This window comes from Sander lucioperca, chromosome 4, assembly GCF_008315115.2.
Source record: "Sander lucioperca isolate FBNREF2018 chromosome 4, SLUC_FBN_1.2, whole genome shotgun sequence".
NCBI classification, from domain to species: domain Eukaryota; kingdom Metazoa; phylum Chordata; class Actinopteri; order Perciformes; family Percidae; genus Sander; species Sander lucioperca.
In genome coordinates this window covers 32,368,953-32,383,368 of record NC_050176.1, presented here as the reverse complement: position 1 = coordinate 32,383,368, position 14,416 = coordinate 32,368,953, and the positions used below count along the sequence as shown (strand labels likewise).

General features: G+C 43.2%; 1 protein-coding gene across 5 annotated transcripts in view; it reads right to left on the bottom strand.

Moving 5' to 3' along the window:
- cntln (centlein, centrosomal protein) overlaps nucleotides 1–14,416 on the bottom strand; it is a 90,343-nt gene that overhangs the window by 31,593 nt on the left and 44,334 nt on the right. For all 5 annotated transcript variants that reach the window (XR_004897020.1, XR_004897021.1, XM_031276831.2 and 2 more), the window contains exons 15-20: nucleotides 12,686–12,783; nucleotides 10,814–11,343; nucleotides 7,560–7,641; nucleotides 5,519–5,600; nucleotides 4,904–5,172; nucleotides 658–873 (exon numbers count right to left, since the gene is read on the bottom strand). Coding sequence is in view for 3 of the 5 variants with exons in the window: in XM_031276831.2 (XP_031132691.1) it covers nucleotides 658–873; nucleotides 4,904–5,172; nucleotides 5,519–5,600; nucleotides 7,560–7,641; nucleotides 10,814–11,343; nucleotides 12,686–12,783 (1,277 nt within the window). In the remaining 2 variants the exon portion in view is untranslated. The remainder of the gene's footprint in view (nucleotides 1–657; nucleotides 874–4,903; nucleotides 5,173–5,518; nucleotides 5,601–7,559; nucleotides 7,642–10,813; nucleotides 11,344–12,685; nucleotides 12,784–14,416) is intronic.

Sequence of the window (14,416 nt, the reverse complement as noted above, 5' to 3'; positions counted from 1 at the left end):
CAGGTGATGTGGAGTGAAAATTGAAAGGCTCAAGAATTTGAGGATTTTTTTTTATGATGATTTTTTTTTATATGCATTTAAAAATAAAACCTTGACAGCCTTTTTTAGGGTTTCTAAACTCCTCAAGGACAGCAGGCTGTTCAAACCAGTGAGGTGTTAAAGTGACTCAGAAATATTGGTGTTGATTTAATGATAAATACCAGGCAAATTTTTGTTCTAACTGAAAAACATAAATCCATGTGCATTCCAACCCTGGAAGACCGATACTGCATAACAGGTAGTGGAAGAGGCAACAAAAAGAAAATTTATAACTTACTTTTGTCCATAAACTTGCCTGTACAGACCAAAATGAACGTAGGATTTTTTGACAAATATTTTCTTTGAGCCAAACAGCAATAATACTCACACACACACACACACACACACACACACACACACACACACACACACACACACACACACACACACAAAATTCCACAATTTTCTTGTTATTCATGGTATTATTCAGTCAAGCTACATAGTGCACAAAATTGGAAACACAATCCTTAATACCATCATCCTATTAAGAGATTTATCTCATAAGGCGTGCACAATTAGACAAAGCATGAGGGTCATTCATTAACCCCAGAGTTCTCCTTGTAATTTATAACCACTAACCTTAAGTCTGGCTTGAAGTTGTTTGACCTCAGCCTCCAGGGCCTGGGGGGACGGATTATCCGGGGCAGGCATGATCCTGCCCTGGCAGGAGCACTGCGTGATTACTGGTGCTGGTGGTACAGTTTGCTGGGGTAATGTGATCTGCCTCCACTGCTCCAGCTCCATCTCCAGAACCTTTTTCTGCTGCTCCTTACCAGCCAGGTCAGAGGTCAGCTTCTGCAGACCGACAGACAAAAATTGGTGGTCTAGGCTACTGCTAATGATACTTTAACTAAAAACAAAAGTTTCGTCAACTGTTATTAAACCAGGAAAACCTACATTTTTGTTACAGGATGTCGAGAGTTACAGTAAAAAGTAATGGGAGATGTGATATACTTCTTGTTAATTGACATTCACTTCATAAAAAACTTTGAGTCAAACCAAATCCCAGCTTTCTCACCTTTACGATGCAAAAATATATTATTAAGTCTTAATTTTAAATTCACATTACATGAATATGATAGACGCAGAGACAAAGTAAACACAATATGTTGGAAATACTGTATGCCTTAGCCACAGGAGAGCTACAGGCTCTGCTTTAATATCTATTCTGTGATAAAGCTCCTTTTTTATGCTAATTAGGAGACAGATGATGCCGTTGCCTGGTCAATAGGGCCTAATTCTCACTGTGATTGGCATGCATAATAAAGCCATCCTGCAGAATCAGAGAGTACTTTGGGACAGAGGGAGTTCAGCATTTGGTTAGTGGTTGGGTTAAGAGTGATGAACGATAATGGCACTAGATGATCATGTACAATGTACAGAGTATCAATGATTCTAAACATGAGCATCTGAGGTGAACACTTTTAACCACGTGTGCAACAGAGCTAAAAAAAAAATCTCTTTGCTTGCTCATTTAGAAAATATGGGGCAGACACACGTCTCTGTAAGCTTGGTTCAATACTGCCACAATTAGCTGACCTGCTATCATTTCAACATCAAGAATGCTTAATGGCACAAATAGGAGACATGATACATGAAGATGTATGCTGCACACATGGGGTAAATGCTGGAACACACACGGAGACACACGCACACACCCAAGTGAAACCGCAGATTCCCAGGGGTTTGCTTTCTGCTCTGCATACATGGAGGTTATTGATATCTGGTTGCTGGCTGACACCTTTTAATAGAATCCCTCTTGTTTTAGGTTTCCTTTGCTCTGTTGAAGACGCGCATGCCATATCCCCAGCGGGGGTGGGAGAGAGAGAAGTAGGAGTGATATAGAGTGGGAGGAGTGGAGAAGGAAAAGTGGGGCTATGACTGCAGTGGCAGTGGTGCACGGATAAGGGGGTGGCATTGATGACACTTCCTGTAAGACAGGCTTTGATTTCACAGGCCATTTTCAGCTCTGGTGAGAGATGGCACTGACATGGACTGATAGACTGGTGGTCCTTAAGGCTGGAAGAGAGGACGCCTGTCTCTCTCTCCCATCTGAGTAGCGGCCTCACTGATGCTGTTCCAAGTGATCCTCAATATTAGCGGATAAATAAGGAAACAGAGGCTGCTGAAATAGCCCCACATATACGGATGCACTATCAAAGTTGTCAACATAAGGGAAACACTAGCAATCACTTTGTATTCATCCTGTTGGCCAGACTTTGTATGTGATTTGTAGTGCAACTATCATACATATTTGAAAAAAAGTCTGAAGCTTTTTAAATTCAGTCAGTTGTGTCTGTTGCACTCCCTAATCCTATGATAATCCCAGCCTCTTACATGTTAGAGGAGGGTAGGACACTCCACACGTAAAGAGATAAGGCTGGTAAATTCACAAGGCGATGTCACAGTACACTGCAAAGTGAAGTCAACGGGGAAGTAATGACTGAGCGAGGTAGATAATCCAAGCAACTAAATGATCCTGTATTTGGATGATACGCATGACTAGCACATTTTGTCAAACGCTAGACTTGTTTGATATAGGAGGGCATGCTTCACCTGTCACCTGAGTTTTCTAAGCTTCTTATGCCACCTTAAGGGATAATTCCGTTTTATTACAACTTGAGTCTTATTTTCGTAGTTTTTGGCCATTATTTATTTCAGTAATAATAACATTTAGATCTACGGAATAGTTGCCATATGCCTAGATCTCAAAGTTAATTGTTGAGATCTAGGAATATGGCAACATTACTAAATGTCAGACGGCAAGAAACACGGCTGGTCAGACAAACTCAAGGTTAGACACACTTATTTGACATCCATCACAGCTCACAGACTGACTTTCTGTTTCAACTTTGACCTACAGTACTTGACGTAGTTGTGAGGACACAAAGTTTACCTGCACAATGAGGGATCAATACTCACATTGCGGGGGCACACTCACTTTCGCACTTTAACCTCCAAATAAAGTGGTTTAGATAATCTGGCAAAAACAGTTGGTTTGTTTACAACCAGTATGACTGTCTGACTGCTCGTTATATATTTGCCATATTGGACTTTGCTGCAGGGATATTGCCATGTTCCCAATTCTCAGCAGTCAGCAATGTCTTCATTACCAACCCAAGTTGTAATAAAAAGGAATCATCCTTTAAAATCGATATGTTGTGAAGAAGGGGAGGCATCCACAAGTGTTTGCACTGCAGGTCTGAGAGTTAGGCTTAGATTCTGTTGCTGATAAAGACATCTGTCAGCGCCGTGGTGCTGGTGACTGAGTGATGAAAGTGTCCCCGTGCTGTTGAACACACGTTCCCCTTAGGCTGGGACATGGAGACCTGAGTGCAGCATGACAAAGCACCATCACACATCTCAACTTCAGGTCTATTTCTCTCTCATGTTATAGATTGGAGAGCAGCGAAATGTTGTTTAAATAGCAGCTATCAAATGCAGTTATTAAAAACTCAAAATCCAAACTCATACAAAGACCACAGAGGGAAGGGGAATAGGAAATAAGATTTAATGATGGAAGGAGGCAAGGAAGGAAGCAACAAGGAAAGGATGGAATGGCTGAAGGATCAGGGAGACACAGCAACACAAACAAGTTTCTGAGAAACTGCCATGCTACTTCTCACATGATGGCCCCTGTGGAGGCTGTCCTAAGCCAATTACAAGCTGAGAGTTTTAGTTGGAGAGTTGGCAAGGACCGGCTGGAACAAGCCCAAAGTCCATCACCTCTTGCCCTTTCCAGAGAGGGCAACAAGACAAGGCTTTGGCCAGTCAGCTCCAACTTTCTCCGGTGGAGTGGCATTAATACTGCAGGAGGAGAGAGGAAACAAACAGGAAGACAACAATTCCCTCTCTGTCCACTCATTCACACAACAGTGTGTGTTTGTGTATGTGTGTGCGTACACATGTGCCTTTACTGCTGTGTCTGAGTCTGAGGTCTCGTTGGGCCTTAGCAATCAGATGCCTGGGTGGGAGCACAAGGGCCACTTCCTAGGGCGCAACACCATGAGGGCTAGCTAGACTCTGAAATTTGTGAACAAGTCCAATATACTGCATCTGTGCTATTCTACTCAGTAAATATACAGACACATGCACCTAATCAGGCGTCCTTGCTGGCTGCTGCTATGTCTGAATTCACCAAAAGAAGTCTCCTGCCTGTCCGATTAACGACTGTATCTGTCGAGGTGTTGGTGTGTGTGTATTTATGTGTCTGTGTATGTGTGTGTATTGGGGTGCACAAGGAGGCCCTGGCAGGAAAGGTACTGTTTAGGGCCAAAGTGCTTGGTGTTTTATTTATAGGGTGTGCCAAGTCTAAGAGTTTCCTACCTGGAGTCAGATACTAAATAACTAAATGAGTGTGTGGCAGTGAAAAAAAAGTCCCCTTGTGTGTGTCTGAGCACACAGGTGCGGTTTTGGAGAAATGTAATTGCTAGTGACACAGATTGTTGTGGGGAACTGGCTTGTTGAAACATTCAGTGAGACGAGACAACAGCAGAGTCAGAGAGAAAGAGAGAGGGAGAAAGAGAGAGAGAGAGAGAGAGAGAGAGAGAGAGAGAGAGAGAGAGAGAGAGAGAGAGAGAGATTCTCCTCCTCACTTCTGCTCCGTGGTGCTGACCTCCACAGGCGAGGGTAGGCCTGTCAGCCACACTTATTAAGCATGATAAGGGCAAAGGACCTGCTACTGCTGCACTCTCAGCCCCCAGCAAATACAAAAGAACCACAAAAAGAAAGACAAAGACTTTTTATTTATTTGTCTAATAAGAAACTTCCCAACACTTATAACTGGCTTTCCCTTTTACTCATGTCCCTGTTTTTCCCAAGTTACCTGTGTGAGCTGCTTGCTGCTGCAGAGTTTCTCAGTGAGGGAGTTGAGCTGTGCCGTTATCTTCTCATTGGCCCTTTGCAGCTCTCTGGCTGAAAGCACAGCATCTTTCCTGGCACTTCGCAGTATGTCAATGTGACGCTGTAGGGACTCGATGCGCAGCTGCAGAGAAGAGGAGGAGCAGTGCTGGGTCTTCATTAGCATCCTCTTTCTCCTCCACCTCCTTTTCTCTCCTCTCGTCCCTCGGTCCCAGGGCTCATGCTGTTCATCGTCTAACAGGAGGAAGTACACACCGGCACCTCAGAGTTGACAAGTGCACCGAACAAATCCCTATTTAGAAGCTACTGGTGGGAGTTAACAGGCTTATGTAAAAGTGTCTTTGTGTATGCACAAGTGAAAACTGTGATATATTTAACAACTTGAATGATTAACATTTTCCATTTATAACCAATTCAGGTTCTGAACCCCCGCATATAAAAACCAAAGCTTGTAAACTTCTTAAATACTTGTTTCCAATCGACAGCATGTAAATACATTGAGTGTTCTTCCTGCTTCAATTTATAGTCGATTAGATTTGTGTAGTTTTGCATGGGTGTGAAAAAGTAAAACTTATGTTACCTTGGGCCAGAACATGGGGTTGTTTTCTGTTGGATTTTGTTGCCGGTGCCGCTGTGTTTGAGATCCGTGAACACCTGTAGGACTGAGAGAACAGAAACGTCAGAGACAGAGATGAAACGCAGCTGTTAAATGTAACACAACCGGTTGACATGTTGTGCTTCCTGAGACGCAGCTCATAATGACACCATGATCACAGGGTGTGCTCAGTTTAACGCGACAAGACAAATCACCCTGTGCTTTAATAATTCACCTGAGCGTGTTCAGCCGACTTCAACGTGAACGCTTCTCGGCACGGATATTACCTCTGACAGATGCTTGCAAATGCTGTCTTTGTTCAATCACTGTCTGAAAGCCCTGATCCACTCTTACAGTATGACGTGGGTGTGTAGTCATTTGCACTCATAAGTGTGTACGTGCGTGTGTATGTGTGACACCTCCCAACTGCACCATCGTTTGTAGTAGTGACATCAAAGAAGGCAATCCCCCACCCCTCCGTCTTCTCTGCCTGTTTCCTTTGTATATGGGGTCAGGTAGGATTTGATCAGTGCCAGGTTTGATCACACAGTGCCTTGCAGAGAGGAGATGGGGAGGTGAACCCTTTGGTCTGTGACATAGTACGTTGTGAGGGGCCAGGGCTGTCACAGCGATGAGCCCTGGAGGAGCTGATGGGCACATTTAGCGGATCAGGAGCAGGGAAACTTAAGGGGATCTGAGAGTAAGGGTCCTGACAGCTCCCTGGCTACATGTACAACAACAACCCTCTCTTCGTCTCCACCTTCTACCTAGCTCCCCTCCTCTTGAAACGAGAGGGAGACAATATCTTTAAAGATCCCCCTCTTTCCTCTCTCTTCTTGACAGACATATCTCTCTGGGGTTCGGAACTGGGGTTTGGGGCTGCCATGTCTTGCTGCGAAGTGGTTTGATATAGACAAGAGCAAGGGTCCAGGCCTATTGATTTTAGTGGTGTGGAGAGGAGATGAAAAAGAAGGAGCACTGACAACGACACACAAAACTTTGTAAATGCAGGAGCAAAGGGAGAAGAGATTAAAGGAAACTCATAATTATCCATATGCTGACTAATCACATACACCTCAATAATTGTATTACCTTTACGGTAAAAATGAGCACACTGAGGACATTTTTGAGTAAAGAGTACATTACTTAAATTACTATACAAGGCACATTGTTTCAATGTTACTGTGATCGCAATTAGTCCTAACTAGTTCTATGACTATGGTAATGTTGCTGTAAATAACTGCACATAGGAATCTTCTGACTTACATTAAACTAAAATTTGCTTGCAATTATGTTTGGTAAGGTACCTCTACAGCTTTTTTTCTTGATAAATAAGGAACAATTTACTCTGAATATGCTGAAAATCAAATCTTTTTTTCATAAAAAAATTAGGATCAAGAAGTACAATGTTTATACTGTGCTGATACAGCTCATGGTTTAATAACCAGTGAGTGCTAGTTTGGAATCACAGTTTTAAGCATTCAGAAATACTTTTGACGATGGTCTTACACCACTGGAATAATTGCACGATTAAAACAAGCCTGAAACAACTCAAACAAAACCTGTACCTGCTCTCAAACTACTCGGATGTTACCCCTGCAGAAGTAGTCTGCAAGGGAACATATACACTAGCCCAAGGTTAACATCTGGCTGTAGACTTTCACTGTTAAATTGAGTGCAGTATAGAGGTGGATGAATCATTTCTTTGTCATCATGTATTTTTGTTTTGTTTTGTTTGTTTTGTCAATGTATATGTCACCATTATGTGTACCTTTTAATGTTTAGTGAATGAGTGCTGTATGACTGCTGGCTGTCTCTATGTTAGTCCTATGTTACCTGCATAGGGGACTGCAGATGAAAAGTAGTTATTTTTACTAATTCTGGCATAGTTACATGGTGTTTTTACAACAATGTTCATAAATATGCATGGTCCATATCAAATAAACCAATAAAATAAAAATAAGACATGTATTCCTTTTTTTTTTGTTTTAATGTAAAACTAATTTAAGGATGAGCACAGACCAACCTTTCTGTTAACCTGTTTTCTGTGAGGCGTTGTCCTTGAGGTCACACTGTTGAGACTGTCCACATACTCCTGACCGCTGTCACTGTAGAGAAAAGTGAGAGGGGTTATTACAGGCCAGAAGTTGAACCCACAACCCTGTCTCTGAAAGCACCACCACTGGACAAAAATCCAATTTACCTTTTATGGTTGATTTAGTTGACATCAAGCAAAAATATGTGCATCCCCCCCCCCCCCCCCCCCCCGCGCCTTCCAACAGAAAATCAATGTCCCATCCAATTTCTGAGCTGGAAGTGTAAATGTGGGTGTAAATTAAGTGAAAAGCTGCAGTGTCTGGTGCTGATGGTGAATGCATCAACATGTATGAGAGCGGCTGTGGCCTTCATTAGCCCTCTGTGTGTGACAGACGTGTGTGAGAGGCACGGCTGAGCGGAGCCAAGCAAAGTTGCATCTGATGGACACACGGTAAGGGCTTCCTGGGACTCACATATATACACACACACACACACACACACACACACACACACACACACACACACACACACACACACACAGGTTTATTGACAGTGACCTTTGACGTGAAGGTGGAAGCCAGTGACATTTACGCTGGCGCGTTTATTAAGGTGGGGCCTGGGAGAAGCAGCAGAGGTAAAAGACCACAGAGACAGGATCTAACTGGAACATGACACTGCTGGGGGCTAGTTAGGGTTAAACCCGGTCTGGACGGGGCACAAGGACTTGCTGAGGATCACTAATCGCCACCACTAAGACCAGGGTTACATGCATTTGATGAAAAAATGCTACCTGCTTCATGCTGGGCAGACTGCTAAACAAGTCTGAATTGAATTTTCTTGAGTGTGTGAGTAGAATTCTAAAGTCATCTAACTATTAATTTGAAAGTACTTTTCTACTACTATTACTACTATTCAAATTGTATGTGTGTGAGTGTAAATACTACAGTTAGCATGATTTGATACTGTCTACAGTGAAAATTAAGCCAATCAGACAACAGCTATGGTTACTGCATCCACAGTAACATCAAAGTTAAGGATGCTGTGCTGGCATGTTATGGCGTTACTTTAGGGGGGGTTGTGTTTTACACATTTACATGAACACATGTCTGTGGATACAGGTTGGATGCAAAATTGTGTGGGTCAAATCTTGAGAAAAGATGAAAGATGCATCAATATAGGACACATGGGGTCACTGAATGGTGTGATGAGCATTAACAAAAAATCATATGCCTTTACAGTTACCAGATCTCTACCCAGTTGGACACCAATGGGAGATATTCAGCAATGTGATAGACAGCCCTCTCCACCACCATCATCAAAACACCAAATAAAGGAATACCAGGTAAAGAATGGCACATTGTTACTGTACACATCTTTCAGTTGAGGCCCAGAGACCTGGAGAATCTAAAAAAAGGCACACTGAACACGTTTTGGTGGCAAGTGGTAGCCCAACACCTCACCAAGACACTTTATGTTGGTGTATGCTTTCCTTTTCCAGTGTGTTCCAGCAGTGATTAAAAGCGCAATCTCTCTCTCTCTCACACACACACACACACACACACACACACACACACACAGACAGACAGACAGACAGACAGACAGACACACACACACACACACAATATCCCTAATAACAGAACAATACAATACAATTCAGAAGGATATTCCCCATGCCCCCCTGCTCTCATTCTGTCCTGCTTTCTACCAAAACTGCTGATCTGCTCAAAATGGTCAGCTGCCTTTAGCAGCTCAAAACTTGAGAGAGGGAGCCAGAGGCAGCGCTAAAAAAAAAGGGGGAAAAAACAAAGACTTGTCAGTAGCCTTAACGAGTCTGACATCTTTATTTGGCACTATTTAGGCCAAACCTCCTTAGGCAGAGAAACTGTATTTCCAGGAGCGCCTGCTGAAGAAGACCGCTGCGAGGAAAGAGACGCAGAAGGCTTTACAGTAACAAATCAGTTGACAGGTGCCTTAAATAAGACAACATCTCAGTTTAGACCCCTTCTTCACAAATCCACTTAGATCCACCTCTCAGGTAAAGTGTATATATTAGATTGCTGCTTATTAGCCACATGGAGAGGCATTAGGAAAGCTGGGCATAGCTGCACCCAGTCCCTGTTAAACGGCCTCATGTGGATTGAGATGGGGTGGATTACAGCCTGATGAATTAGTTGGTGAAGAGATGGGGAGTTAGTAGGACTGAGCAAAAGAGAGAGCGGATAGAGAGAGGCATAAAGGGAGAGAAAGTGAAGGGAAATAAATATCAGCGATAGCTCTGAGTGTTTGAAATCAAATAATTTCGACCATCACTCAATAAATGTTGGCTCAGTGGCTTTTTTGCATAAAACATACATGAAATAATTACTGTCGATGGTTCTTAATTTAGAGGGTGTTAAACAGCTTGTAGACATCTGGTACTGAGCCGAGTCAGGTCATTCAAAATGTATCTAACTAAATTAAGTAGAGGAGGGGAAAGAGGAGGGTGGGTAAGATGGAAAGGAAGTGTGTTAGTGTGAATGTATGTGTTGAGAGGGGGTTACGGGGGTGGCTGGAGGAAATAAGAGTAGCACACACACATTTGTGAATTGACATGCCACAAGATAACCCACATGACTAGACACAGGGAGGGGTTAGCTTCCATGCATCTATGGTTGCGTGTGTACGGGTGGAGGAGGTGGGTGGGTGGGGAAGGGTTTGGTACTTGCAGGGGGATCCTTAGCGCTGTCAAGGGGGGGTTAGTGAATATGCAAAGGACCAGTAAATTAAATCAAACTGCCAAACTGTCAATTTCGGGGTAGCGTGACTAGTGCATGAAAATGGCATCACTGGAAGGTATGGAGGCTTTGGCGGCCCCCTTATCCCTGGGCTTTTCTGGCATCAGTTCAACTTTGTATGGAGAGGTGGCTAATTTTGCATGCAAATTTCAGTCAATAAGCTCCAAGCAAGGCGTCCCAGGATATTTCAAAGGATCTGACAGTAGTTTCCCCCTCCTCTCTCCTTCTCTCTATCATTCTTGCTTGCATTCTTCTTTTGGCTCCTGAATACCAACTAGACAGAAGATGGAATTCAATCACCCATTTGCTTACGCTTTGCATATGCACGTTGTCCCCTCGATGCTGCGTAGGCCCCTCACAATTCAACCAGCCCACCCGCTCCACTCCTACCACCTAAAAATAATGAGGAGGGAGGCTATGAGAATAAGTGCATCTGTGTGTGTGTGTGTGTGTGTGTGTGTATCATTACCTATCTACGCTCATGTCCTCCCACTCGTCCTTAGTGGGACTGGGGCTGCGGCCTTGCCAGCTGATGGCTTGATTGGGGCTGACTGTTCGATGGCTGTGCTGGTGTAGCGGACCTCTGAGGCTAGTTGTTTTGAATTTGACCTTGCAACTAATGTTGCTAGCAGCCCCGCTTGCCCGCACTGGTGCTGCTGCACGGTTCCTATAGAAGTCCCTAGCTGCTCTGAGGATCCCTAGCTCCTGTCTCAGCTTCAGCAACTGATGATGAAGCTTGGTAGACTCTTTCTGAGAGGCAGCCAGCCGACCTTCTAAAGCCATGATCTCGCTGCGATGCCGCTCCCCCTGGGCCAGGGCCTGGGCTTGGGATGCCTCTTCACGGGCAGCTTCCTGGGTTTGCAGATGATCCAGGGAGGCTTGGAGTCTGCGGCAGTTGTGGGCCAAGTCTTCCTTGGCCTGAAGTAGCTGCTCTTTCTCTTCCCTCAGCCTCTCTGTCTCCTCCTCCAGGGACACCATCCTTCGCTCCAGCTGTTCAATCTGAAGGAATCAGAAATATGGGGCCTCAGTGGTACAACATAGTTTTTTTCTCCTTGCATATCTGTAGTTTTTACCATAAATACTCAAACTTCTGAATATGCTGCTTTTGCAATGCTAGTGAAAACAACAACATGCCAAGTCGGAGTTCAGCCTGTTGTTGTTCTACAGCATGTTATCAGTCAACATTTCTATTAGAAAAGCCAATTCCTGATTTGACCTGTGTGTGGTAGCATGCACACAGTGGTTTTCCTCCCCAGATATTTTCTCTAAGGTGTATGTGCCAATGCATATATGCTGTGTATGGCTGAACCAATGAGGGGAGCAACATCTCCCTCGCCAGCCTGGCAAGGCTATGGACATCTGACTGGCACCCCCTTACCCAGATCATCCTCATCAACCAGGAGCACTTAGTCTATTTGTTAGATCTTTGGTGGAGACTGTTTAAGAGAACAGGGCATGCCTGCTGGGTTTGTGCCTCCAGGCAATTTTTTCCCTTTTATTTGGTTCTCATTCTGCCTGCTGGTGAAGCCTGGTACCTTTCAAACAAAATTAGATGGCTATCCCCACTCTTGATGATTCACTGCCATGAAGGCAACATTTAAAGTCTTAAAAAAGGTTTAAAAAGCAAGTGTGCACAAACATGTGCAACCTACTAACAGCTCCGATACAACATCTATGTTAAATTACCTTAGTTTTCTGGGATAAGTTAGTACAGTTTTCTCTACTCCACCCCTACAGTTACTATTTGTGGTTATTACATCTGTCAAGGAGGTTATGTTTTCGGCTTGGTTTGTCGGTTTGTTGGTTTGTCTGTGTTATGGAAAAACTACTGGCCTGATTTTCATAAAACTTGATGGAAAGGGGTAGCATTGGCCAAGGAAGAACTCATTAATTGTTTAGAGAGGATCCCAATCACGGGGCAGATACAAATTATTTCTCACTTTCGTTAACATTGCAAGATAGGGCATTTGTGCTGCATTCATGTGGTGTCAGAATAATCGGGAAAATGATTTCCTGACTGGAAAAATTCACACTGGATTAACATTAACATTGTGAGATAGGGCATGCCTTGGCAAAGGTCTGCGCTCTCTCTCTCTCTCTCTCTCTCTCTCTCTGAGTGCCCTTCTAGTTTGTAGAATGTTTTAAACTGTGAAAAAAACTACTGACACTTGACATGGAAATGATTACATGAACAATTCTCCAAAGAGTTAGAACACTTTTGAATCATTCTTGATAGAGGAGAAAACACATTTTCTGAGAGGCATTGTGTGTAGTCATGGCTCTGTCGGGTTTCTTTTATTGGCAATGACAAAGAACACTTAGTGACGGCATGGTACTGTACCTTTTTAAATGACTGTTCCATTCGCTCCGAAGAAACAGAAAGCTTTTTCGGAGTGCTGCTTTTGACCTGGCGCTCCTTTGGCACTTTGTGAAGCAATTCTGCAAAGAGGAACAAAGCTCCTTATTGTGACATGATGTGTCAAACTCAGGCTGCCCAATCAATAGAATGATAATAAAGAGGGTACATTAAATTAACAATTAGCCTTTCTAAGGTCTAATTTCCTTCCGACGGTCCAGTTTCTTTATTCTCTTTATTCTTCTTTTGTCAATCAAATCGGAGAGAACGCAAAATCACTGATGCTGTTTTCAGAGGGACTTCAACATTTTCACACTGCTAAAAACCAACTCCTGTTTATAAAATCTTATCGAATAGCCCTTTTTCCTCCTGATTAACAGAAAAGTGTTTTATTCAGTAGTCCACACGGAAATAGGAAAACATAGTTCAAAAGCACACACTGGTACATGTAATGTGCAACCTCTCTCTAGGGATCTTAAACAAACGAAGAGAAGTGCTTGAATCCCTCGTGAACACACAGCCCCAGGCTGCACTGCTTTGTAGTCCACTATGTTTCCCCAATGGACAACTAATCTCTGCAGACTAACATGCTGCTTTATTCTGAAAACTTCAGTAGTGGCCTTGGCAAACATATGATTTAGTCTTTATGATAACAACAGAATGCATGCAGGAGTCAAAGTGCTTGGGGATTTGATGCACACATATTCATGTGCGCATACACAAGTCGACAAGCCTCAGTGTCACTGTTTGACATACAGTATATACATGCAAAAGTAGCAATATCTCCTCTGCTCACCTAGATTCAAAGGGCAACACAAAATATAAAACTTTCTGCCTTTCATTCTCTCCTGTTAAACATTTATGACACAACGACCAAAATATATATTTTTTACAATAAGGCTGGATGATTAAGTATTCAGGACCTTGACTTTTAGGTCAGTTGATCTTTTGGAGAGTGAGCTGGATAAAGAGGCCATAGAAGGGAGAGTAATAAAGTGTGAGGGTTATGTTGTGAGGAGCTGCTGCTCCCTTGCTTTACATTTGACGCTTTGCCCAGGGAAGTTTGTTACTTTGAATTAGCCTGCGCTTTTGTCTTCCCAGCATGTCACATTCAATCAGACAGAGCACCAAATAGGACAGGAGGGCTGCCTTGTTCGCTGGGTACATAACCAGGTTGGGAGACAATTATCCAGCTCCAGTGCTGGTGGCTTGGGAGTTGGCACCTCAGCACTACCTTGATAAGAAGACGTGGTGACTCCCTAGTCACCCACAGTTTGAGGAGGTCCTGGCACTGCAGCATACATTAACGTCCCTCCCACGTCTCCTCATGGGCTGCAGCACAAAGGCCCTGTTCCTTTCATCTGCTGCCTTTCGTTAGTCTGATCCCGGCGTGAGCGTTTCAACCCTCCATACCTTTGATCGGGTCACAGAGGTTCTTCAGGGGCAAATGTTGTGACCACTCACAATGTTTTCTTAATAATGTTGGTTTTACTTTAACTCAAGATCCAAGATGATACAGCCGTATTTCAAGAAAAAAACATAACTGGTATTGTACGGTAAGATTATCTTCTCCAAAATCACAATATACAATTTATTTATTTATTTTGACAACTATATAAACCTAAAAACTTATTGTGAAACAATGTTTAAGTGAGTTTTATATTTTAAAAACAATGATTTCAGCAATAATGCACATTGAGAAAAAAACAGAAATGC